This window comes from Lepisma saccharinum, chromosome 15 (genome assembly GCF_977018435.1).
Source record: "Lepisma saccharinum chromosome 15, izLepSacc3.1, whole genome shotgun sequence".
Classification (NCBI taxonomy): Eukaryota; Metazoa; Arthropoda; class Insecta; order Zygentoma; family Lepismatidae; genus Lepisma; species Lepisma saccharinum.
In genome coordinates, this window is record NC_139243.1 from 20,834,535 (window position 1) to 20,859,584 (window position 25,050).

Here is a 25,050-nt window from a genome sequence, read left to right on the forward strand (position 1 = left end):
ATGCCATAATAAAACACAAGCGGATAACCTGGGTGAATACTTTGAAGGTTGTTGAACAGTGTAGTCTTGTGTACTTGTTGTTCATGCCATAATAAAACACTGTTGTCCAATGTCCTGTGTTCTGCCTCTTCCCTACAAGAGTCTCCTGCATCCAGACTTCATCTGGTGGCTTCATTCGAAGGTACATTCCATTCAAACTTATATCTTAGATTTTCCGTGTTGTCCCCTGTTTGCGAGAAAAAAATAGTTGCCATGACTTATGTCTTAACCCTCGTATATTTACATGTACATGAGAATGTCTTCACTTGCACGTGGAGGTAACAGTCAGTTGCAGGTGTGTTCTTCATCCAGCTGACGTCTCCTCTGTAAGTAAGAAGTCCAGTAGATGGTGGCACAGACGATGAAGGTGGAAGGGAACAGAAATATGGATACCCTATCCTCCTTTGGCCACTTATCAGTACCGGTGGCTGGCATCCGAATATTAGACGCAATCTTTTTCACCCAAGATCGGAATTTATTGGGTTTTGTGGTTGAAACCTGTAAGGGATGAAACTGCATTAATCCCTGCCAACTTCCACATTTTGCTAACATTCGACTCTAAAGATATGAATGTACAGAGCGTAAAGCATGGCAAAAATCCGAATAAAAGTAAACGTTAAGGTCTAATATAACACTTCATAAACTAGCAATCTATATAAAGATGTATGTGTGTGTGTGTGTGTGTTTGTTCCGGCATAACTCTCGAACGCCTGGAGCAATTTCAACCAAACTTGGTACACATATCACTTGCAACCTGGAAAGGAATTTTGTCGGGGTAGGACACCCCTGGCACCCCTGGTGGTGGGAGGGAGACATAAAATAGTATTCTGTTGCGTGGCATTTTTCGTGTGTCAGATCCTGAAAGTTATGCTTCCCGCTACACACACGGCGAATTTGGTTGCCTACACAGAAGGTGCGAAATTGCTATGTAAATGCCGTTCAACTCCAAGTTCACCACCTATCGGCATGGGGGGTAAGAGGGGGGTGAAAAATGACCTCCATAGCTTTCGGAGTCGCTAAGCTAATTGGTGACATTCACGATGATAAAATATAGTTATAATTCATTATTTTCCTGTCTAATAGAAGATTGGGATAAATAACGGCGAGCAGGACTTCTCTCTTCATAAACTTTTGTCTTCTCGTTTAATATCTAAGAAACTAAAAGTTAAAATATACAAAACAGTAATTTTGCCTGTAGTATTATATGGGTGTGAAACTTGGTCCCTTACATTGAAAGAGGAACATAAATTGAGAGAATTTGAAAATAAGATCCTTAGGAAAATCTTTGGACCTAAAAGGGATGAGGAGACAGGTGAGTGGAGAAGGTTACGTAATTTAGAACTACATAATTTGTATTCATGTCCAGATATTATTAGAATAATTAAATCAGGAAGACTTAGGTGGGCAGGCCATGTGGCACGAATGGGAGAGGAAAGAGGAGTTTACAGGATTCTTGTTGGGAAACCAGATGGTAAGAGACCTGCAGGAAGACCAAGACGAAGATGGAGGGACAACGTTGAGATGGACCTAAAGGAAATCGGTAGGGATGGAAAAGAGTATATAGATCTTGCTCAAGATAGGGACAGATGGAAGGCCTGTGTTGCTGCAGCCATGAACCTTCGGGTTTAAGAAGGCTAGAGAGTTAGTTAGTTAGTTGAGCAGGACGGGATTTACCTCTTTGCCACCCCTAGACCAAACAAGCTCTGCCGGACCCCCATACCGTTTATCAAGAATGTAAAAAACACATTATTTTCTGTATTACTATTTTTACTATTAACGGCATGCAGTATTAATTAAACGATGTTACAAAAATGTAACAAAGCGATATGACATAAATTATATAAATTACATTTTAACATTTACCTTGTTTTTCAGAGAAGATTTTTATTTTTACTTCATTTAAGTGATAGGACAGAACACACACTGAGCTCATCAACGACAATTTACTCACTTATTTCCTGATTTATCAAGAGTGGAGGAGGCATATAGTGATACGGATCCCACATCAAATTGTAAGTCCAGTCCCGATTAGCCTTCCTATGCATAAAGTGTACTTGTGACAGGCTGGGCGTGTCCCAGAGCCTTTGTATACAGGGTCATTTTCGAAAAAGTTCCCACCGGAGATCACCTCTCCCCCACCCTTCCGGCAATCTAACTGGATCTCCCTCGTTGCAGTCACGCGCCTGTATTCCTGCACGGAATACTTGACCTAATTTAACGTCCATCTAACCTAACTACAAGTTTCTTGAGAACTACGTATAAAATATCAGCATTATGTCATGAAAACTTAAGAGGGAAAGAACCTGCTGTTCTGGCTCGGTGCGGTTGATCAGTTGCAGAATGGTGTCCTTAAATCTACAAGGCTGCATACTTCTCCGCAGGAATTCTTTCATGACTGAACCATTAATGGATACGAATGTATTTTCAATTGTGTTTCTTACATAGTTAAGAAATGGTATACTACAAGCAGTGATGTGCCGTAGACTATAAGTTTACGCCTACATGCGTTGTCTACACGTAATCTACGCGTAGATTACATTGGGCTGTAGTTTACATAGACTACGTAGACAATCTAAAGTGCATTAAAATTAATTTTCAAGGGTTTCATGAAAGGAAAGTGACATTTTCAACTATATTGGTTACTAACGAAATGAAAAGAATCCTATTTACAACAAAATTTCTCTTCTCTTCTATATCAACTATGGAAGAAAATAAATAGTATGCAAAAAACAACAACAGATGGCAGTCGTGAGGCAAAAGTGCTATTTTCCCCATAAAACACTAGAATATTTCCTATATTAGGTTTCTTCCTAGGTGAGAAATTGTTCGAATTTGGAAGAAAGAGTATGAAAAGTTCTCTTCACACATCAGCAACTGATATGCAGTATATATATATTTTTTTTAAATCCACGACGCCCTTTGATAAGTTATCACCTTTCGCCATGTTCTTTACATAGATTACGTAATCTACGTGTATAAAATAGTCTATGTGTAGAATGTAGACTATCGTTGTTTACGCGTAGACGCACATCACTGACTATAAGCTTTCAATCTCATTTTCGTTGAGGGGGTGGAGGGCCTCCCCGATGGTGCAGTGGTAGCATTGTTGCCTTGTAATCAAGGGGTCCCGGGTTCGATACCAGGTGGATGCACATGTTGGCTCGGATGCAACTTCAAACTGTAGGTCCAGTTCCGATTAGCTTTACTGTGCACTTTTCTTTTGCCGGGAATAAAATTGCGTGTGACTAAAGGCCGGAGAAACTTCACAATGTATTTTTGAATTATTATTATTATTACATTAAAAGAGGGGTGCTCTTTCGATACATACGCACTAGCGATATTGAACAAATATTGTCCAGGCGATATAAACTAGACGATATATCGATATCGTCACGATATTTGGCAATATGTCGTCACGATATTTTAGCAATATATCGCCGATATCACGATACGGGGGAAAAATATCGTTCATATCGTCTGTGACGATATTTACTTGACATTATATTGCGACATCAAATTTCCGATATCGTCCATACCTAATACGCACCCTTCGTCTGTACTGCCTGTACAATGCCAGGTGTTTTATTGGAGTAAATGCACTCTTGATCCCATCAGAATCTGCCGGTCTTGATTTTAACTGGTAGAGGATAGTCGCATATTCCAGAAGTGCCGCAAACACGAAAGACATGCAAATGATGATCCAGATGTCCAGAGCCTGGATTTGGACAGATGGCGGTGATTTGGACCTGGAAAAGAAATAACCACAGTTATCAAGTTAATGTGATGTTCATGTTAGTAATCAGAATGTGCTGGAATAATGTTTAGGTTATGTTCTCATAGGAATTTTTTCGGTACTACAGCGTGTCCCGCTTATACGTATAATAAAAAGAAAAATGCATAACTTCTAAACAAACTGTCAGAATGATGTGATTGTTGCTTCATTTTAAAGAATGACTCAGAAATTTATTTTAGCAACACATTCAGTGGTAGTTGCGCATGCGCAGTATCCAGAATGTCTTGAATACTGATATTATCAGTTTCTCAGTGGCCATTCGTCATGTGGTCGCCTCAAGAACAGGTGTTTTGTGTTTTAACGTTGCCTGAAGTGAAGTCTGTGACACTTGTGCAGAGACGATTTCGTGCACGTTATGGTTTAGGTGCTAAAGAAGTAGTTCCATCGTACATTTCAATAAAGAAATGGGAAAAACAGTTACGCGAAACCGGTTCATTTCTCAAATCTCGTTAGAGACTTCCTGGACGAGCATTTCAATGGAAAATGGATAGGAAGAGGTTCGGATTTTATTGAATGGCCCCCACGGTCACCAGACCTCACTATGTGTGATTTTTTGTAGTGGGGGTGTGTTAAGGACGAAGTTTACTGTACACCGGTTAGAGATTTGCAAGATTTGCGTGAAAGAATTGTGGTTGCAGTAAGCAACATTACCACGCACATGCTTCAAAACGTGTAGCTTGAGGCTCACAACCGGTTTGATTTGTAAAAACAATTTCTGAGTTGTTACATGTTTGTACAAAGTTTGGACAAAAAATATTGGTAAATAAAAAAGTTGTGATTTTTTCTTTTATTATACGTATAAGCGGGACACGCTGTATATCGTTCAGTGATTTCTACTCAATGTCACTGACCTATAGTCTGTCCCTGGAATCTCGAGATGGCGCTCGAGCAATGAAAACGTGAGAGGGAATGGGATTTCATGGAGGGGAATAAGCGACTGGTGTTCCCAACCTTTGCAGCAGCATGTACTGCTTCGCTTGCTGCACTGTACTCGCTATATCCCCTTCTCTACTGTTATGCGCGCCCTTACTCCAAAGATTCCCAGGATATAGTATAGGAAAGTAAGGAAAACATTATAATAATATGCACCTCAGTAGAACGCACTCACATGTATTCTTAACACAATACTGTAATTAATATTCGATGTTAAACTGAACAGAAGATTCAGTTCGTACTTAGAACAGCAAAACGTTGTTTTCATTCAATAAAAATCACTTTTGAAAGGTTTTAACACTAGAACCGCGGGCTTATTTTATAACTAGAACCGCTACAGCGGTCAAATTGACCGCCATGGAAAAAGTGGGTTATATTTATAGTTTGTTTAAATTTTTTTAATTGTTTCAGTACACATCTTTTATTTTGTAATACATCTCCCGAAAGGAGGTTTGCATTTTTCTGTTTACCTTTGCATAAAACATGGAGGGTACTGCACAGCGGTCATTTTGACCGCTCCCGCGGTTGGAGGTATTTCGATGAATAACTTCATAATAAATTTATATTTTAAAATTTTTAAGTCAAAAATATATTCACAACGTAAAAAGAACAAAAGTGAAGGAATTTCAGATGATTCGAATAGATATTATCGACTTCACAGCAATTTGAAATTCAGCACTGACCGCTTACGCGGTTCTAGTGTTAAACCAATTTCAATCCACCAAAATTAAAAGTTATTTGCATCTCTTCATCCATTGTAAGGCTTAATTTGTCTTAGTAACAAGATGAAAAAGGATGTGTGTGTGTGTGTGTGTGTGTCCGATTTTCACTTAAGCAGTTTCAACCAGGATTGTTAAAGGTGCAGGTACCTATAAATTCTAATGGGTTCTTTTGGGCTCCACAACAAGACGGAAACCTTTTATCTCGCACAATTTCAATTCGATCCAAGTAGGCCGTTGTTTCATTCAAAAATGGTTGCTGGACCGTATTTAAATTGATCCGGAAAAAAAATGTTTCGGGACCGAATTGAAATACTTTACAGATAAAGAGGTTCTTTACGGTCCAGAAACCATTTACGCTTGCTGAGTTTCTCTACTGGACCGGAATTGAATTTATTTAAAATTCGTGAACCTTTAACAACCCTGGTTTCAAGACAATCATCCACCTCATTTGCATCAGTATTACAGTACAGTTTTCGCAATTCATAAATATCGCTATTATACCAGGTGGTTATAATTAAAGTGACGGTGTTCAGAGTGGTACAGCACGGGCTGTAATGAGAGTAGCACTCTGAAACTTCGTAGATATGCTAATGAAGCAATGCGCTCGCGAATTATGCAAAAAAAAAAAAAAAAAAAAAATAGTTCCAATTCTCGCCACCAGGGTAAAAATGGCGCTGTAAGCAGTCAAAACTTGGTATAGTTACAGGAAAAACACTATAAATCGCAGAAAACAATACTCTTTGTAATAAAATATCGCTACAATTTCACTATTCGAAGTACACATGAACATTACTAAAGGAAAAAGCAACAAGCGTCACCAACAACAACCAGGGAGCTCACACAATGGTTAGGCAATGTCACCGACTTTGACGTCAGAGTTACAAAAAATTCCACGTTTTGACTGCTTACAGCGCCATTTTTTACCCTGGTGGCGAGAATTGGAACTTTTTTTTCATAATTCGCGAGCGCATTGCTTCATTAGCATATCTACGAAGTTTTAGACTGCTACTCTCATTACAGCCCGTGCTGTACCACTCTGAACACCGTCACTTTAATTATAACCACCTGGTATATACTCAGTTATATACACATTGAGATAGTTTCAAAGACCTACAAGACAACAATGTTTTATGTTGTAGTTATGTATCTGGTTGCCATCACAAAATTGGGTCAAAATTGAACATTTAGGATACAAAAGTGCTTAGTTCCAAGCTTGTTCAGGGGCTCAAAAGAAGCATCTAAATGTACATCATGCAACTTTCACATTAGCATATAGTTCTATATATTTAGGCTTATTTCGTACTCATATAATTAGTAAATATAATAGTAGAGGCACCAGTTAGAAGTGAAAAGTGTTCAAGGACGAATTTGAGACATTTTAGGTTAATTTGTCAGGAAGTTTTAGATTTCAGGAGTAAAATAAAGTACAGTCTCTTGGAAACCACCAATTGTTTTCTTGTACGTGGTATTTGATTTATTTTTGCTATTATACGCCGCATTTTTGCCACTTTTGGCTAATCGCGACGATGATAATGGCTTATTACATGATGAAATTGATGAAGGGACTCACATAGAACAGCCGACCTCCGTGGCGGAGTGGTTAGCACAGCGCATTACGACTCCAGGAGTCCTGGGTTCGAATCCTGGAACTGCGTGTTGTTTGTCAGTGACCCTTTATCAATTTAATCTTATCGTCACTCATCCTCATCGGGCCTCCTCAATGAGGGAGCGTAGTTGCCTTGTAATCAAGGGGTCCCTGGTTCGATACCGGTGGGGGCACATAGTGATTCGGATTCCACATAAACGGACTTTAAAACACCAAATCAATCAATCAATCATCCTCATCTTCGCGATTAGCCAAAAGTGGCAGAAAAGCAAAGGAAAATAAAGCAATCAAATCACTCAATCTAAACTCACAAAGAACACCCATGCCGGAATTCGAACCCGGGACCTCTGGCTGTCATAGCCACGAAACCCAGGTTTGATTCCAGGGTGTGAGATTTCAAGAAAGAAAGAACAACATTATAGAATTCTGTACTTACGTGGTTGACTGGAACATTGTGATGAGAGACAGAAGGCTGGTGACAATCATGATGGCTCTTCCAGGAACTATTTCGGGGTTCACTGTGAAGCTGCACCACGACACGAACACAAATATGGTGCACGGAACGTACATCGTGAGGAGGTAGCTCCTCAAGCCCCTCGCAAGGATAATGTTGGTCACCAGTCGAGAGAAGTTGCCTGCAAAGACAAGAGGATGTTTGTCCACTGAAAGAACGAAGTCAGAGTACACGAAACCACGTGACTTGTAAGGAATAGTTGGGTGCAAATCGGTCAATTATTAGCTCTTTCGTAGGTATATTGATTTTATATGCATAATTCGTAAGATTTGGTCACAAGCTTGACTGCGGTTGATTAGTTCAGTATGCATTATTTCCGACGCACAGACGTTCTGCACAATAGATGTCGCTGGGATTGGCCAAAAGGATTTCTAGCAAGTCACGTGTCTGACTTTGGTCTTACTCGAGATTTGTTACTTCTAAATAGTAATGAGTGAGTTAGAAATATGAAAGACTAATTTTACAGCTTCCTAAGTCTAATTCATTCTTCATAATCAGTACACTACCGACATTACACTTCCTCTTTGTACACTCCTGTTCACATAAAGTGGCACATTTTTACGGTTGGACAGTTGAAGTATGTGCCACTTTAACTGAACAGAATTGTACATACAGAATTCTAAATGCGTCAAATCAAAGTTGATGCACTTTTGTTGTATGAATTGGTACAGTTACAAGTGTAATCTTAATCTCAGCCATTTGCGAAAGTGCTTTGATCTACACCACGCTCCGGCTGCCCTAAACTTCCAGGGTTGCTTCCCAGTCACACGCACAGATAAGGGTGTATATATACCCTTATCTGTGGTAGAAGTGTATTACAGTCTAGGTGAGAGACTCTGCAAGCAGGCGAAGTTTCAGGGTTGGAGTCCCTTCCTGTCCATCAGATTTCCTTTGCAAGTGTCCCTTCTTCACTCTTCTGTTAATCTGTCATCCTCATCGTCGCGATTGGTAAATACGAGAAATGCAAATAATAAAATAATAATCGTCATTACCACTTGCTCCATAGCGGACAGCTGCTTCCTTCACGGCGCATATTCGAACATCGTAAGTCGGCAGCTCTTCCTTGATTGGTCCTTTGAAACTGCTAAAGGCGACTGGATGCTCTTTGCCCCACTCCAACTGGACTGCGTTCGTTCCGTGTACCCCTATGCCAAGGCAAGAAAACATAAACACGTTACATCACGTTGCCTGTTTTATTTCGATCTACTACTGTCATGGGCGTTGCCAGGAATTTTTCTAAGGGGGGTCAGCCCCCTTATAAAACTTGAATAGCAGAAATAACAGTAATAATTATTATTTTCATGGTTAAGATTATTTACAATAATAACTGTTATAAACTAATGAATTCAACTTCATGAAAATAATTTATTATTATTATTATTATTATTATATCATACGGGAGACTTTTCTGTGAATATCCATCACAACTGTTTTTATTATTATCCTTTTACATTTCAACCAGTTAGTGCACTGAAATGCATGGTTATTTTATAATATTTTGTTATTAACTTTTACATTCCTCGTCCAAGAAAAAGCTTTAAAAGTTAGATGGGGGGGGGTTGAATATTTAAATCATAAAATTTATTTAATTTGTTCTTTAACATAAAACTCTAACTTTTGGAATTTTGAATTTCTTTGGATTAAATGGTAGAATATGAACAACGTATATTATACTCAATTTTTCATTCTAAAACATGTTTTACTTTGGTTATTAAAATGTAATTATTGTTAACCATAAAAATAACACGCTTTCTGCTCTGTTGTAACTTGCCAATTTCCTGGGGGAGGGAGGGGTGTTGGCGCCGGACCAGTTCGACCCCCCCCCCCCCCCCGACGCCTATGACTACAGCAGAACTACAAAAACCTAACGCAATCTTACGATTCGGTACCAAAAACGCTCTGCATCACATCTGAAGAGAGGTAGTATGATATCCGACAAAAAATAATAAGAATACAACTTCGTCCTCGAAAAGAGAGATAATATTTATAATTATACTACAAATATTGTAATTGATATTATAAGTAAATTACAAACAATATTGTAGATTGTTAATATTATGAATATTCTAGTAATGGTAAAAATAACAAACACAACTTTCGAAACATTTTAAATCAATTTATCAACTTATGCTATTACGAATATTTATATTAATCGAAAGAAACACGATTGATATTCTAGAGAAATAATGAATGACGAACTTAACTAATCACATCTGTAAATGTCTGATAAACAGTTGACCATATATCATTACAGCGCAAATTGAAAACAATTAATTTTTCAATTTTAATATTCTGTCTTTTATTGAAAATTAATACATATAATGCGCGTGTTTGTGTTCCTTAAAAAGATAAAAAAGAAGTCTATGCTTTCTCTGAGCTTTTCTACACAACATTTTGTAATCATACTTGAGTACACTGAATACCTTGCCGATACTTACTCATAGTAAGATTCATCTGACACTTCTGTATATCGAAGGGGAAATCTTTGAACTCGAAAGGACATGGCAGTACCAGGAGGACTCTGTCGGGAAAAAGGAAATAATTTCTTAATTTACGTTTAAAGTAGACATTTCATTGATGTATACTTAATATTAGATCGAGTCTGGAGCCAGACCTGGATATATTACCTCCTAAATTAACTGAATGTTGCAGGAACTTCAAAGGGAATAATCTAGCTATCTTGAAGTGTACAAATGTATTATCCTGTTACCATACGCGGATCCAGAATTTTGCCATTGAGGAGCGTGATAGAATGTAACGTTGGGAATGCCCTTATTTTGTGTATGCATTGTATTTCGATTATTTTACGACGCATTTCTGACAGTTTAGGCTAATCGCGACGCTTAGGATGAGTCATGATTAGATGAAATTGACGAACATAGTACATTACTAACCCAGGACTCGAGTCCGTGAACTTTGGTCCCTAATATGTTTTGATAGATTGATTTGTTTTATTATACTTTGCTTTTTGATTGATTAATTGATTGATTGATTTGGTGTTTTAAGTCCACTTTATGCACAGTAAGGCTAATCGGGACTGGACCTACAGTTTAAAGTGGGATCCGAACCAGCATGTGCCTCCACCGGGTATCGAGGACTTCGCTTTTTTTGTGCCACTTTTGGCTAATTTGCGAAGATGAGGAAGAGTGATGATGATGTTATGAAATTGATGAATGGACGCTCACAAACATCGATGCCCAAGTCAGGATTCGAACCTGGGACCCTTGGCGTCGTAACGCGATGTGCTAATTACTCCGCCACGGGGGCCGGCGAATATGAACGTGTCTCCACCGAGAATTGAACGTGGAACTCCTTGGTTACAGATGCAACGTTACAGAACTTCCGTTAACAATGATGTTAGAAAAGAAAGGAGCAGGTTAGAGAATTCACTTCTTCATGTGAAACTGACGACGCAGTGGAGAGAATTTTGTGTCCGCCAGTGAATCGTTAGTCTTTGAGGGCCTCCCCAGGGTGCCAGGGGTATCTTACCCCCACAGTATTTCTTTCCAGATTTGTAAGTGACATGTCTACCAAGTTTGGTTGAAATTGCTCCAGGATAGCAACATCGCACCTTATGTGTAGGCAACCAACTTCGCCGTGCTGTGTAGCGGGAAGCATGACTTGCAGGATATGACACGAAAATGCCACGCAACGTAATACTATTTTATGTCCCCTTCCCAGCCTCACCCCTAGGGGTTCCATCGGTGTCTCACCCCACAGCATTTCTTTCCACATTGCAAGTGATATGTGTATTAAGTTTGGTTGAAATCGCTCCAGGCGTTCGAGAGTTATGCCGGAACAAACATACACACACACACACACATACATCAATTTTTATATATTAGATTAGATTGGAGAGTGTGCTCAAAACATTGTGAGTGATAATAAAGTGGATAGTTTTATTCATGCCCGTTGGAGTACTTTCTTAGTTTCATTCATATCACCAAATTATTCTCAATTGCATTTTCGTTTGAGATAATATAGGGTTTAAATTAAGAACTTGGTATGTAAGAAATAGGGTAACATACCCGTACAAGTATCGAATCCAGTGATTTTCAGTTACGAAGAAGTAGATCATTTCTTCAATGGCGACTTTTGGAGCCATGGACTCCATGTTCATGACGACCATCTTTGGTTTCCAAAACAGCTTCATGTCTTCCTTTTGGAGGCCAACGGACTTCTGTGTCGTGCTCGCCTGAAAGTCCTTCCAACGGAGGAAGAAGTACAAATTCAGCTTCACATTCTGAAATAAGAATTTTGTGTTTTATAACTGGTACAGGTGACAACAGAAGGCTTCATTTTTGTTTTGTTAATTTTCTGCTGATTTTTGCTGTTTTCGTTAATAGCATATGCTTATTGTTGAGCCACTGCGACGTGGAAGATAACTCATATTTTGACTGAGTCCAGAACCAAACATTATTCACATGCCAAGTACAGTCACGGACACTTCTGAGTATCAGTGGGACTGTTACAACGCAGAAATGTCTATGACTGTACACAAAAGTAGCCTACATCTTGGTTGGTTGGTAAGGGAAATTTGGTAGTTAACACCTAAAGAAAGAGATAAGGAAATCGCCAAGATTTTAAGAATAGAAGATTAAATTGTTGGTAGAAGTAAATCATTTTTCTTTCGTATCATACCCTACGGTATGGGAATCGAATTCTGGTGGCGTAGCTTAATACTACTCGCTTGGCTATTGAGGGCACAAACTGGCCCAATACGAGAGTTACACAAATAATGGAATGGCAATACTAAACATGGAGTTCAGACTCTTCAAGACTGACTTGGCATGATAAGGTGAAAGGTAAATACCTGTCTTTGTTGTAGATGAAAGAATCTGCTCCGTACTCAACTCAAACTCCAGTCTTTTTAAGAGCCCCAATCCTACTCCCTCCTCCTGGTCGTTCCAAACAAAAAGGGCCCCTCATTTACTTTCAATTTCCTATTTATTCAGTCCCCTGACATGTCCTGACTCCAAGTCATTCACTCCTCACATTCCAATCTTAACCAAGCCTTTAACAATTTCCGCATACCTGTGTTACTTTAATGCTTGCTCAACACTAATATCTCTTGCTACTAGAATGTAATGTTGATGCTTCCTTACTTACAAACATTCCTATCTTACTATTAATGAGTGACATATATTTCATTATTTCTAAGTTAGTCTACGCTTTAATAATATGTTAATGATTTAAAAACAATGTGTTAAACATACATGTGAGGGTTTATATAGTACATGATCGCAAGAGTTCTTTATTTTGTTTCTATATTTGGTATTCGTGCTTATCAAAAAGATTTTACTGCATATGAATTGTGTTTCTTCTTAATTTTCACAGCGAGATTAGCTATCAGTACAATGTAGCAAGACCTCTACATTTCATGGGGCCTCCCCGATACCAGGAGGAGGCACAAGGGGTTGGGATCCCACTTTAAACTGTAGGTCCAGTCCCGATTAGCCTTACTGTGCATAAAGTGGACTTAAAACACCAACTCAACTCCAGCTCTACATTACATATTAAACACATGTATTTACCCTATTCCTTTCGTTGATTTCTGAAATCTGATAGATAAGAATCTGCACATACACTGTCACTGGCTGACCTAAAAATAAGAAAACAAAGAAGGGTAACACATTATTTCAATGAAAATCACACACACAACATGCAAGATTATGAAAGGTAGGTGGAATCAACTCCTTCCCCCCTAGCGTTTAGATTAACATTTACAACACACACACTAAACTTTCATTCAGAAAAAAATGTCCATTGGTGATCTCTTTCTACCTTTCTTTATATTTTTTCAATCATCCCTGTGTTTCTCTCCACTTCGTCTTCATCTTCCTTTTTTTCGATTTTTGAATCGTTATCTTGTTTCTCTCATGTTCCTCTCCTCATCCTGTCTTTCTCCCCATCTTTTTCGTGTTTCTCTCTCTTCTGCCTCTCTCCATTAAATCTTTCACTTTCTGCCTAGATTTTTCTATATTTCTGCTCTTTCCATCCATCTCTACTTACTCCTTCTCTCTGCAATTTGTCTCCCCTCCGTTTTTTCTATCTTTCTCTGCATCCTCTTCTCTACAAATATCTTTCCCCTTCTATTTCTCCTCTTTCCAATCCTTTCTTTCTTTTTCTATTTTAACTACCCCTCTCTTTTTTTTGTATTTTATCTCCATCTCTCTATATTTCTCATTCTGTATCACCTGCAAAGCCACCAGCAAATATTCCTCCTCTAAGCCAAGCGTCAAGCTAAGTTTGCAGCAGGTTTTATATATCAATCTGCGCGAGAACTGAGCTCAGAATCTTCCGTGTCAGTCTTGCCTCAACCGCCGCTGCTTACATCGTAGACACTGAGAAAATCCACAGTATTGCCAACCGCACAACACATCAAAACCCACATGCATGTCAAGCGGAATGTATTTTTGCTTCTTTTTGTCTCTTGAAACATAAAATTTTAGAAGTACTTTCTGCGCATAGACTATTTAATAAATGTTTCATTACTTAATATAAATGCGAAATAACTTCTAAACATGAGAGCATGTGCGTATATTTCGAGCACACAAAAAGAAAAATAAACAAAGATAAAATTAAACAAGGATAGGCCCCTCTTGAATTTAATGACAAATTATTGTTTTTGGTTTAGAAAGAAATACATTTATGAAAAACTTGGTTGCTTCATTCGCAATACATCCGTTACTGTAAGACACACGCACTTCAAGTTATACCAGCAAAAAAAGCATGATTTGTTATTGGTGACAATCAGGTGCATTGTCTGCTGCTATTACTCTGGTTTCAATTTATGAATCACTTAACTAAACCAGGATTCAAATCTTGGTCTGTCCATTTCTTGCTGATAATCACCCTTCCTTTGCACGGAACAGTAAATATGCGCCTTCAACAAAGACTTCATTGTCGCCAGTGGGTGAAACAATAAGCCTCCCCCTTCCCCTCTTCCTTTCTCGTCGGTTTCTTTAGCCCTGGCGGTGGTTTTGCACGGTGGTGTCCTTCAATTAGGGTGACCAGATATTTGTTGACCAAAAAGAGTATAGTCTATAGGTTGAAGGTGTGCATGCACGAAACATAAAAAGAAAACGAAAATAAGGGTGGTTATTTGTTATTGCTTCTATTATAGACCCTATAAAATAGGCCTACACTCTACAGATTCAAATTACTTATGGGTCTAATGTAATTAGCTAATTACAAATACTTCCTCACCAATGGGCATCATCATTCATACTTCTGGGATGATTTTGCTTTCTTGAGTATGTTTAAATCGTCCTTTATTGCCAGTCTAAACTCTTCACAGGTCATGTCCACATTGAATTTCACTTTCAATACTTGTTCGAGTGTTGACACCAGGAGTGTACTTTTTCCTCTCGCCAATAAGTTTTAATAACACTGAAGAGTCTTTCACAATCAACATTTGAACCAGGCAGAGTAAACAAGAATTTTATAAGAGGCACAATCACTTTTAAATTTGACCCAGCCTGTACTGACCTCCACTTACCCATCATTGTTTATTTTCTTTCCCCCCAATCTTCAATATGTTTTTCAATGGTTTTTTAAATTGAACAGTAAGTGTCAAAAATATCATTATCATTAAATTCCAATGAATTTGAAATATGTTTTGCTGGTTGATGGAATATGAAAATGACTTGAAATTGTTCATAGGAAATTCTTGAGTCATGGAGTAAATACCTCAGTTTGTTGACATCTTGACGTTTTCAGTTCTGTGGATTTTAACGCATATTTAAGCGTAAAATAATGAATGAAATTAAATAGCAAGGAAAAGAGTATATTTGGGGATTTTTGCCCTTTGAAAAGAGTATAGAGTATATGAACCTCTAAAAGAGTATAATACTCTTAAAAAGAGTATGTCTGGTCACCCTACCTTCAATGTTTGATTCAATGTATGCCCCCCGGCCCCTCCCCCCACCGAGTTAAAGCACGTCTCGTCCAAATACTAAACATGTTTCTTATCACGGCGATATCTTTTAATACCGCGGAGATTCTTTTGTCGTCAAACAACAAACAATCGTGTCATCTTCCTAAACTTAAACTGCAAATCATTCAGCACCCGTGATACAGTTCGTGCGAACATTGACGGCAAATCACCTCACGCCCTGTTTTACTTTGATCATGTTGTCGTAAGGAGGATTATGCATTTAAAACAACTTGCTTGACTTGAAGAGCTTTTCCCTTCGGATGAAGCCCAAAATAACACTCCGGTAAAACCGCGCGTTGAACAGGAGACCTCGATTCAGCCATTCTCGCTGCTGTATATCACCGTTATTAATCATTCACATCACAATAAACACAGGGTTAAAATAGTGGGATGTGCAACACTGGTATCACGGATTCCACGCGCTCTGCAACGTATTCAGTCTTGCTCTACTCGCTCTTGATCTTCAGCGATTCTTCATCGCAATACAAACTCCAGTTGGCGAATCTGTGGATCCTAGTTCGTCTGCACAGTGATTGCAACCGATCAAGTCCATACCTGCTAATGGATGTATTATTTTGTCTGTATTTTACAAATTAAATAACTGTTTTCTTGCAAGTATGCAGTTGTGTCGGAATAGAACCCGTCTCAGTGGAACTATATTCTTGCGCGAACGTTTTTATCTAGATATGCGAAAACCTGCTGCAAAGTTGACTTGACGCTTGGCTTAGTGAACAAGAACAGGGAAACGAGTTTACATTTTAATTATGCAGGGCCGTAGCGAGTGGTAGGCTTCGCGGGCTGAAGCCTAGGACGCCATTCAAATCTTATTTTTTAAGATAACAAAGTCGGAATATTCGATGAAGAAATTTACACTTGGCAGAGGTATATAGTATTCTTGTAACACACTGCTGGAATTTTCGGTTTCACAGAGTAGTAGTAATAGTACGTTTCAAATGATGTTCTTCAAACAGTAACACGTAACTGAAATATTCTTAAATAAGCTAAACGTTTTTAAAAACATCATAACTGCAAACTACAAAAGTAAGGAGTCACGGTTTAGATACCCAGTGGAGATATATGGTGCTCCGGATCACACTTTAAACTGTAGGTCCAGTCCCAATTGGCCTATCTGTGCATAAAAGTAGATAACACCATTAAACTTTGTTTCCAAGATAACCAAAAACTCAATATGCTGACCAAGGCAGAAATTTATTTTATTCTGAAACATAAACTAAACATTACGTTTCAACCTTCGAGCAAGGTCTTCTGCAAACTCTTTACTAAATATAAATGAAACAAGGTACAGAACAGGAAGATATATATACACAAAAATCACTCCCCTCCAGACACAAGATTATTAGAAAGTTGTTTATCTAGAACATTCCATTCCAGCAGGTGGCCTTCTCCTGTCAACTGTTGTTTCATCTAACAGGCGATTTAGATAAACATTTCCTTTCATCTGGAAAGTGGTTGGACTCCTTATCTCACGCTCTTTGCCTTATCCTTTCTTCATTCTTCTTCCTTCTTCTCTCCTCTTTCTCTCTTGTCCTTTCCACTCTTTCTAACACCTTCTTCCATTCTTTGTTTATCTTCAGTCCCCCATTCCAGTTAATTGTGTCTTCTTCCCCTTTCATTTTCTCACTAGTATTCTTTTCTCCCTTCTATCTGCCTAGCCTCATCCCACTCTATGTCATGTCCTGTTTCTCTCGTTGGCTTAAATATCGCACTTCTCTCTCTCTCTCTTAAAAGTAGACTTAAAACTCAATTATAACCTATGCTATTTTTAAAGAGATTTTCTTTGTTTCATCGTTTCAAAATTTGTATGATGTAAATACGGCATGAAGAAACATGAAGTTATCATAAAATGAGCTCCAATTAGCTACTATTTTGGCTTTTGAACAACTTTTAAAACGAAGGTTAAAAATATTAATTATGAAATATTTCACTGTGTAATTCGCCTCCCCCTTGAACGTAGCTATGTAATATCCATCTTTACAATTTCAGCCCCCTCCGAAATAAAACACTGCGTCCGGCAGTGACGTTGGCCATAGTTAACGCGGGGAAATAATGAGATTATGACGTCAGCATCGTTCATCTTCCAGGTGACAAAATGAATGTTCCTAAGTTCAGGAAAAAACAGTTTGCGTCTGGTTTTTGTAAATTAACAGGCCAAACTGTTAAATTTTAACTGTAGAATATTGTATATTCTACTGTAACTTCTCGTAGTGGGAGGGTTTGCAGCACACATTTAGGAAACTAATACATAGCATGTCTAAAAGTACTTACATAGAGATTCACTTACCATTTTGCAGTGGAGGTAAGTCTTTGCTGTAGTTTTGAGGTAGCGAGAACGGCTTCTTGGATTCGCTTTTGCATTGTCTGGATACGAAACTGAAAGTAGAAGAAAGATGGCAAAAATTCACCAATATTTCTCATTGCTTGCTTTTAATGTTGCAAACAGATTATTTCGTTTCCTAACCCATTTTCCCCCTTTATCTTCTCTTGTTTTCTTCATTTGTCTTCAGTGGCGTCACCAATGGAGGGGCGAGGATGAGCTCAAGCCCAACCAAAGAGTCTGCAGCCTACATCCATTTATATTACAGGGCACTCTGATGGGACGAAGAGAGAGAGAGATAGAAGTGGAATGAACGAGACATAAGAATAGAAGTCAAAGAAGAAGATAGAGAGTGACGGTGGAAGATGTAAAGAAAAGCAGGGGAAACATGGAAGAAATGAAAGACAGAAAGAGATTAACACTCCCGGTAGGCGAATTTTTTTTTCCAGTCAACTTGTGAATGCGGGTTCATTTCTTGCTCTCTGATTGGCTGTTGGAATGTTACGGTGCTCTGATTGTGAGAATATCTTATTTCCTATTTTCAGCGCAAATTTGCTGCTTTCTAATCTAATCTAACCTAACCTAACCTAACCTAACCTATCGTACAGCGCAAATAAGATATTCTCACAATCAGAGCACCGTAACATTCCAACAGCCAATCAGAGAGCAAGAAATGAACCCGCATTCACAAGTTGACTGGAAAAAGAAAAAGCGAAACCAGGTAGATAGAAAGATGGAAATAATGAAAGGGAAATGAAAATCGAAAGTAAGATATAGAGAAAAAACATATAGGGGAAAGCAGAAGCGGAAACATAGAAAAAGAATGATAGAAAGAAACATAATAAGAAAGAAGGAAAGAGAGAGAGAGAGAGAGAGAGAGAGAGAGATCGAGAGGAGAGAATGGGAGAGGTAGAAAGATGTAAACAAATACAGCAGCAAGGGAGGAAAGAAAGTAAAGAAGGAAAAACAGAATCAAGAATGAAAGCAAGAAGGGAGGGAGAGGGAGAGGGGGATAGAAGCACTAGCAAGGGAAAAAAATAACAAAACATAGGAAAAAGGAAGCGACTGTCGAATTTAAATATAGACACTTGAGTTTGTACTCTAGATGAGAATTAACCAGTAGACCTACATAAATACGAGTTACATCAAAATTTAGCTTATTCAATTCTGCGTTAATCTATGCTAACCAATTTTCTTTCAAGTATGCCTTCTATTTTTTTTTGTTGTCGTGAGAACAATAAAAGTACCTTCTTTTTAGTAGTTGTCCAGGAAGTTAGGTGGCCAGGAGAAGGGAATTATAAAACTAAAAATTATACTTTTTTCTATGGTGGTACTGAAAATCATAATTTTGGAACAGGCTTTTTCATAAATAATAGAATTATCTCGGCTCTTAAAACAGTAGAATTTATTAATGATAGGATATCATATGCAGTTTTACAGGGTAGGTGGTGTAAATTTTTTTTAATAAACATACATGCACCAACGGAAGATAAAGATGATAATACTAAAGATGATTTTTATACAGAGTTAGAACAGGTCTTTGATAAATTTTCTCAGTATGATATGAAAATTCTGTTAGGTGACTGTAATGCACAGATTGGCAAAGAGGAGACATTTAAACCCACGATTGGTAAAGAAAGTCTTCATGAATTAAGTAATGATAATGGTATAAGATTGATTACTTTTGCAACCTCAAAGAATTTAATTGTGAAAAGTACCACTTTTAAACATAAAGATATCCATAAATATACCTGGTCTTCTCCAGATGGTAAAACTCATAATCAGATAGACCATATTCTCATTGATAAGAGAAGGCATACTAGTATAATTGACGTTCGTACACATAGAGGTGCTGACTGTGCCAGTGACCATTATTTAGTAATTGCTAAATTAAGAGAAAGACTCTCAGTGATAAATCATAAGCAACAAAATCTAAAGGTTCTAAAGTTTGATACAGGAAAGTTTACTGATGAAAGAATTAAGAAAGATTACCAAATTAAACTGTCAAATAGATTTGATGTTTTGCAGGATTTAAATGATGATTAAAATATAAATGAAACAGACGTAAATAAGAATTGGGAGCACATACGTAATGCAATAGAATCAGCAGCTAAAGAAAGTATAGGATACCATAAACCGAGAAAAAGTAAGCCATGGTTTGATAATGAATGTCATAATCTAATAGAAATAAGAAATCAGGCTAGACTTAGGTGGTTAAATATCTCTGATGGTACAAATCTAAACAATTATAATAGAATAAAGCGAGAAGTTAACCGCACGTTTAGAAGTAAAAAAAGAGATTACTTGAAAAGCAAAATTAACGAAATTGAAACAAACAGCAAAAATAAAAATATCAGAGATTTATATAAAGGTGTAAATGAATTTAGAAAGGGGTGGCAACCTAAAGTAAACTTGATAAAAGATAAGGACGGTGATTTTCTAGCTGACCCAAGCGATATTCTAAATAGATGGAAGAACTACTTTAATGACCTTTTAAATGTCCATGTAGGAGATAAATCAGAAGTAAATGAAGTCCACACAGCAGAACCTTTAGTTCCAGAACCTAACTTGACTGAAGTTAAAGATGCTATTAACAGGCTAAAGAATAACAAAGCACCTGGCATTGATTTAATACCAGCTGAGTTAATTAAATATGGTGGAAATTCATTAACATGTCAAATTCATAAATTAATTTGTTTAATATGGAATAAAGAAGAAATCCCTCAGCAGTGGAAAGAATCCATAATTGTTCCTATGTTTAAAAAAGGTGATAAAATGAACTGCAATAATTACCGTGGAATTTCTCTACTCTCAACAACATATAAAATATTATCTAACATTCTTTTAACAAGACTAACCCCATATGCTAATGAAATTATAGGTGATTATCAATGTGGATTTAAACATAATGATCAACTACAGATCAAATTTTTCACATCAGACAGACACTTGAAAAATAGTGCGAATATAATCAAAATGTCCATCAGCTATTCATTGATTTCAAAAAAGCATATGATTCTGCCAAAAGAGATAAATTATATAATATATTAGTAGAGTTTGGAATACCTAAGAAGCTTGTTAGTATGATAAAAATATGCACCAGTGAAACAGAAAGTAAAATTCGTGTGGGTATTAATATGTCTGACAAATTTACAATTCATGATGGGTTAAAACAAGGAGATGCATTATCTCCATTGCTCTTTAATTTTACCTTAGAATATGCTGTTAGGAAGGTAAAAGAAACTAAAGAAGGACTAAAATTAAATGGTGTGACTCAGTTGTTAGCATATGCAGATGATGTAGACTTACTGGGGGATGATGTGAATACAATTAAGAATAATGCTAAAATATTTTTCAAAACTGCTAAAGAGATAGGTTTGGAAGTTAACAAAGAGAAAACTAAATATATGCTTACAGGCCGAAACCAAGTGTTAGGTAATTATCAAAATCTAATTATTGATAACAACTCGTTTGAACCAGTTTCCAAATTCAAATACTTAGGAGTAATATTAACAAATGAAAATTATATTAAAGAGGAAATAAATAGTAGGCTTAATTCAGGAAATGCATGTTACTTCTCTCTTCATAAACTTTTGTCTTCTCCTTTAATATCTAAGAAACTAAAAGTTAAAATATACAAAACAGTAATTTTGCCTGTAGTATTATATGGATGTGAAACTTGGTCCCTTACATTGAAAGAGGAACATAAATTGAGAGTATTTGAAAATAAGATCCTTAGGAAAATCTTTGGACCTAAAAGGGATGAGGAGACAGGTGAGTGGAGAAGGTTACATAATTTAGAACTACATAATTTGTATTCATGTCCAGATATTATTAGAATAATTAAATCAAGAAGACTTAGGTGGGCAGGCCATGTGGCAGGAATGGGAGAAGAAAGAGGAGTTTACAGGATTCTTGTTGGGAAACCTGATGGTAAGAGACCTGTAGGAAGGCCAAAACGAAGATGGAGGGACAACGTTGAGATGGACCTAAGGGAAATCGGTAGGGATGGAAAAGAGTATATAGATCTTGCTCAAGATAGGGAAAGATGGAAGGCCTGTGTTGCTGCAGCCATGAACCTTCGGGTTTAAGAAGGCTAGAGAGTTAGTTAGTTAGTTCTTTTTAGTCTTGCAAACGATCTCTTTCTTTGAAATTCTATAAATATAAAACGGATGAACCGTTTGTGATTAAATTTGAGTACTGTGCGGGCAGAAAGGTTTTAAATACAGTTCTTAATTTTCAGATTTTTAAAATTTGTCTGTTCTTTTTAATTTTGCGAAACAACATTTTCTTAGTATTTGGTAGTCCTACAAATACAATATTGGTCTTTTTTTTTAAGCTCTTTGCATCTGTTATTATAAACCATTAGCATTGTCAATTTACATTGCGAAACCGATTTTTTACAGATTTTTATACAAGGAAGTAAAAATGTACGTACGTTGGACGTGGCAACACTGCATATCCGTTGAACCGTGGAAACTGAGGGCTGTCACTTATCTTAAGACTCTTATGTAAAACAACCTCCTCGATGACGTAGTGGTAACGTTGTCACCTTATATTTGCGGATTCGATCTTCTTTGGAGGCACGCACTGTGATCGAGATTGACCTTTAAAAATGTCCAGTCTCGATTAGCCGATCAGGTCATAAAAGTGAGCTTAAAACGAACTCGAACAAGTATTCTCGGTTCTGCAGTCCTATTAAATCGACGTTCGATTGCATACATTCCATGAAGATGAGGGCAATGTATGCTTTCGAAACGTTGGAAGCTAACGCCGATTTAACCTGGCTGGTAATCCGAGAATACTTGTTCGAATCACGTTGCCAGTAAGGATACATTTCCTGCTTGAAACAAACTTGTTGAGAACACAGCCAAAGATGTTTGTGATGACCTCTGAAGGGGAGAGGTTAGCACAGCGCGCTACGACACCAGAGGTTCAGGGTTCGAATCCCGGCCTGGGCATGGGTGTTCTTTGTGAGTGCCCCTTCATCAATTTGATCATATCACTCATCCGTATCGTCGCGATTAGCCAAAAGTGCAATAAGAGTGACGCCAAATTACAAAAATAAATCAAACCAAATTGTTTGCCCCTGAAAAGTTGCACGTTAAGTAAGTAAAAGTTGGGGAAATTCGTGTAGTTTTTTTGCCACCATTTCCTACACCATGAACCGTACAAATATAATCCTCTTCTCTGGTGATACATGTATACAGTAAAACCTCGTGAATACGGACCCCGATAAGCCGGACTTCGCTTAATCTGGACAGGCAAAAGGCAAAAAGAAAGAAGAAAAAGCAGAATGCAAGGTTTTAAATGTGGCTAGAACTCAACAAGAGAACTTCCCAAAGAAAAGGCAGTCAACCACTGATGAAGTTCTGTTTCCCGCAGACTTTGTACTGTACTGTATAGTGTATTTAGGCCTATGCCCTTTACATACACCATAATAAACGTGTCTTGTTGCTATAAACGGAGTTTTAATGCACTTTCTACTGTTCTTTTAGGTTATTTCAGTTAATTTGGACTTTCGTTGTACCGGTCAACTTATCCCCCCATTAGTCCGAATTAACGAGGTTTTACTGTATTACATTTTTCATACACTTTCATATTGAACTATTCATGAACACTGTCTTCTAGGGTTGTTAAAGATTCAGGAACCTCTAAATTCTAATGGGTTCTATTGGGATCCCGCAACCTGCGTATCGTTTCATTTAGTGTTGCTCACGAGATGAGACTTTGGCCTGTCTCGTCTCGTGGAAATGCTGTCTCGTCTCGAAAATATTCGTTTGTCTCATGACTAGAGACCGGATGTTAGGCAAAATGCCTATTCTTTCCTGTTAGAGATATGATGGAAACGAATGTTGCGAAGGCCAGGGGGGAGGGATTAGCTTCATTTAAAGCCAATTTAATTTTGCCTATTTTGCCTATTTCATACGATATTGCCTATATTATTTCATAAATGCCAGATGTTGCCTATTTTAGGCATTTTCTTTAAAATTGGGACATGACTGAACTCTGTGCATACAATTTCCTGTTCCCAGGATTAGTTTCCGATGCTTCCAAGAAATTTAAAAATAACAGTTAGCGAGTTATTGCAGCTAATAAGAACTTGGACAAATTAAGGGTAATTCAACAAGTTCTGAAAGCTGAATATATACAAACTGAGTTAGATCCACATGTTATCGCTTGCTTTAAGTATGCTCCGGTAACATCTGTGGAGGTTGAAAGATCTTTTTCAATTCTAAAAAATGTGTTGTCTGATCGCAGACATAACTTGTCGGTTGATCACCTGAAGAAATACCTTGTACCGCAATTAGTGCTTCTTATTCATGGACTGCCAAAACGTACATTACAAACTTGAAATGCATTTAAACAGTTTCGAACTGCTGTGTGGAATATACAGTGTAAATTTTTTAACTGAAATAACCCTGTGTGCAGTGATAAAGTGTATATTTAAATAATTTGCGTACTGGCTGGGAGTAGCCAACAATTTCTTTTATCAGACTATTGTGTGTAGCCATTATACAATGGAAAATTTTGGGCTGACGTGACTCCTGTTTGCAGTGATTTATTAAGTACAATATTGAACTGCTGTCTCTAATGATGAGCTCCTGATTTATTTTAAGCAACTATAAAGAATGTACAGGTAAGTCTTTATATTATTTAAACACCTATTTCTTTTTGTATGTCTATCTTCATTATTTTGAGTTAAATTTCATTGCCTTTTTATTGCCTATTTTGAAAATTATAAGTGCTTATTTGCCTGCCTATTTTATATGTTTTTAGTGCCTAAACATCCGGTCTCTACTCTCGTCTCGAATTTTTAAAACCCTGTTCCGTCTCGTCCCGTGGGCAACACTAGTTTCATTTCAATGCCGAACTTGGATCGTATTTAAATGTATCCGGAAAATAGGTTCAAGGACCGAATTGATATTACTTTAAAGATAAAAAGGTTATTTACGGTCCAGAACCCATTACGCTTGCTGATTGTCTCTCCCGGACCGGAATTGAATTTGTTTACAATTCCTGGACCTTTAAGAACTCTGCTTTTTCCTATACTATGAAATATAAATATTTGAGTTGCTTACGTGAATATGCTGTCTTCCTCTAATCTGACACAAAAAATTAACTCACCTGAGAATTGCTATCTGAAACCAGTAGAAGCACAGGTTCAT

At 37.5% G+C, this 25,050-nt stretch overlaps 1 protein-coding gene across 1 annotated transcript; it reads right to left on the bottom strand.

Moving 5' to 3' along the window:
• Positions 1-254: 254 nt before the first annotated feature.
• LOC145999156 (glycine receptor subunit alpha-3-like) lies at positions 255-25,050 on the bottom strand. The gene is made up of 9 exons (XM_083136089.1): positions 25,010-25,050; positions 17,849-17,937; positions 13,142-13,209; positions 11,636-11,850; positions 10,046-10,128; positions 8,600-8,752; positions 7,530-7,728; positions 3,587-3,785; positions 255-537 (listed from the first exon to the last, which is right to left on the bottom strand). Exons 1-9 carry the CDS (start codon positions 25,048-25,050, stop codon positions 325-327), a joined length of 1,260 nt encoding a protein of 419 aa, XP_082992215.1. The 3' UTR covers positions 255-324.

What these genes read in the sequence shown, in the direction of transcription:
- LOC145999156 (XM_083136089.1), bottom strand. Translation starts at nt 25,050, where the DNA reads ATGAACCTGTGCTTCTACTGGTTTCAGATAGCAATTCTCAG. An exon ending in TTTCAGATAGCAATTCTCAG is followed by an intron (nt 17,938 to 25,009) that starts GTGAGTTAATTT and finishes TTCTACTTTCAG; the next exon opens with TTTCGTATCCAGACAATGCA. An exon ending in ACAGGCAGTACAGACGAAGG is followed by an intron (nt 538 to 3,586) that starts GTGCGTATTAGG and finishes CATCCCTTACAG; the next exon opens with GTTTCAACCACAAAACCCAA.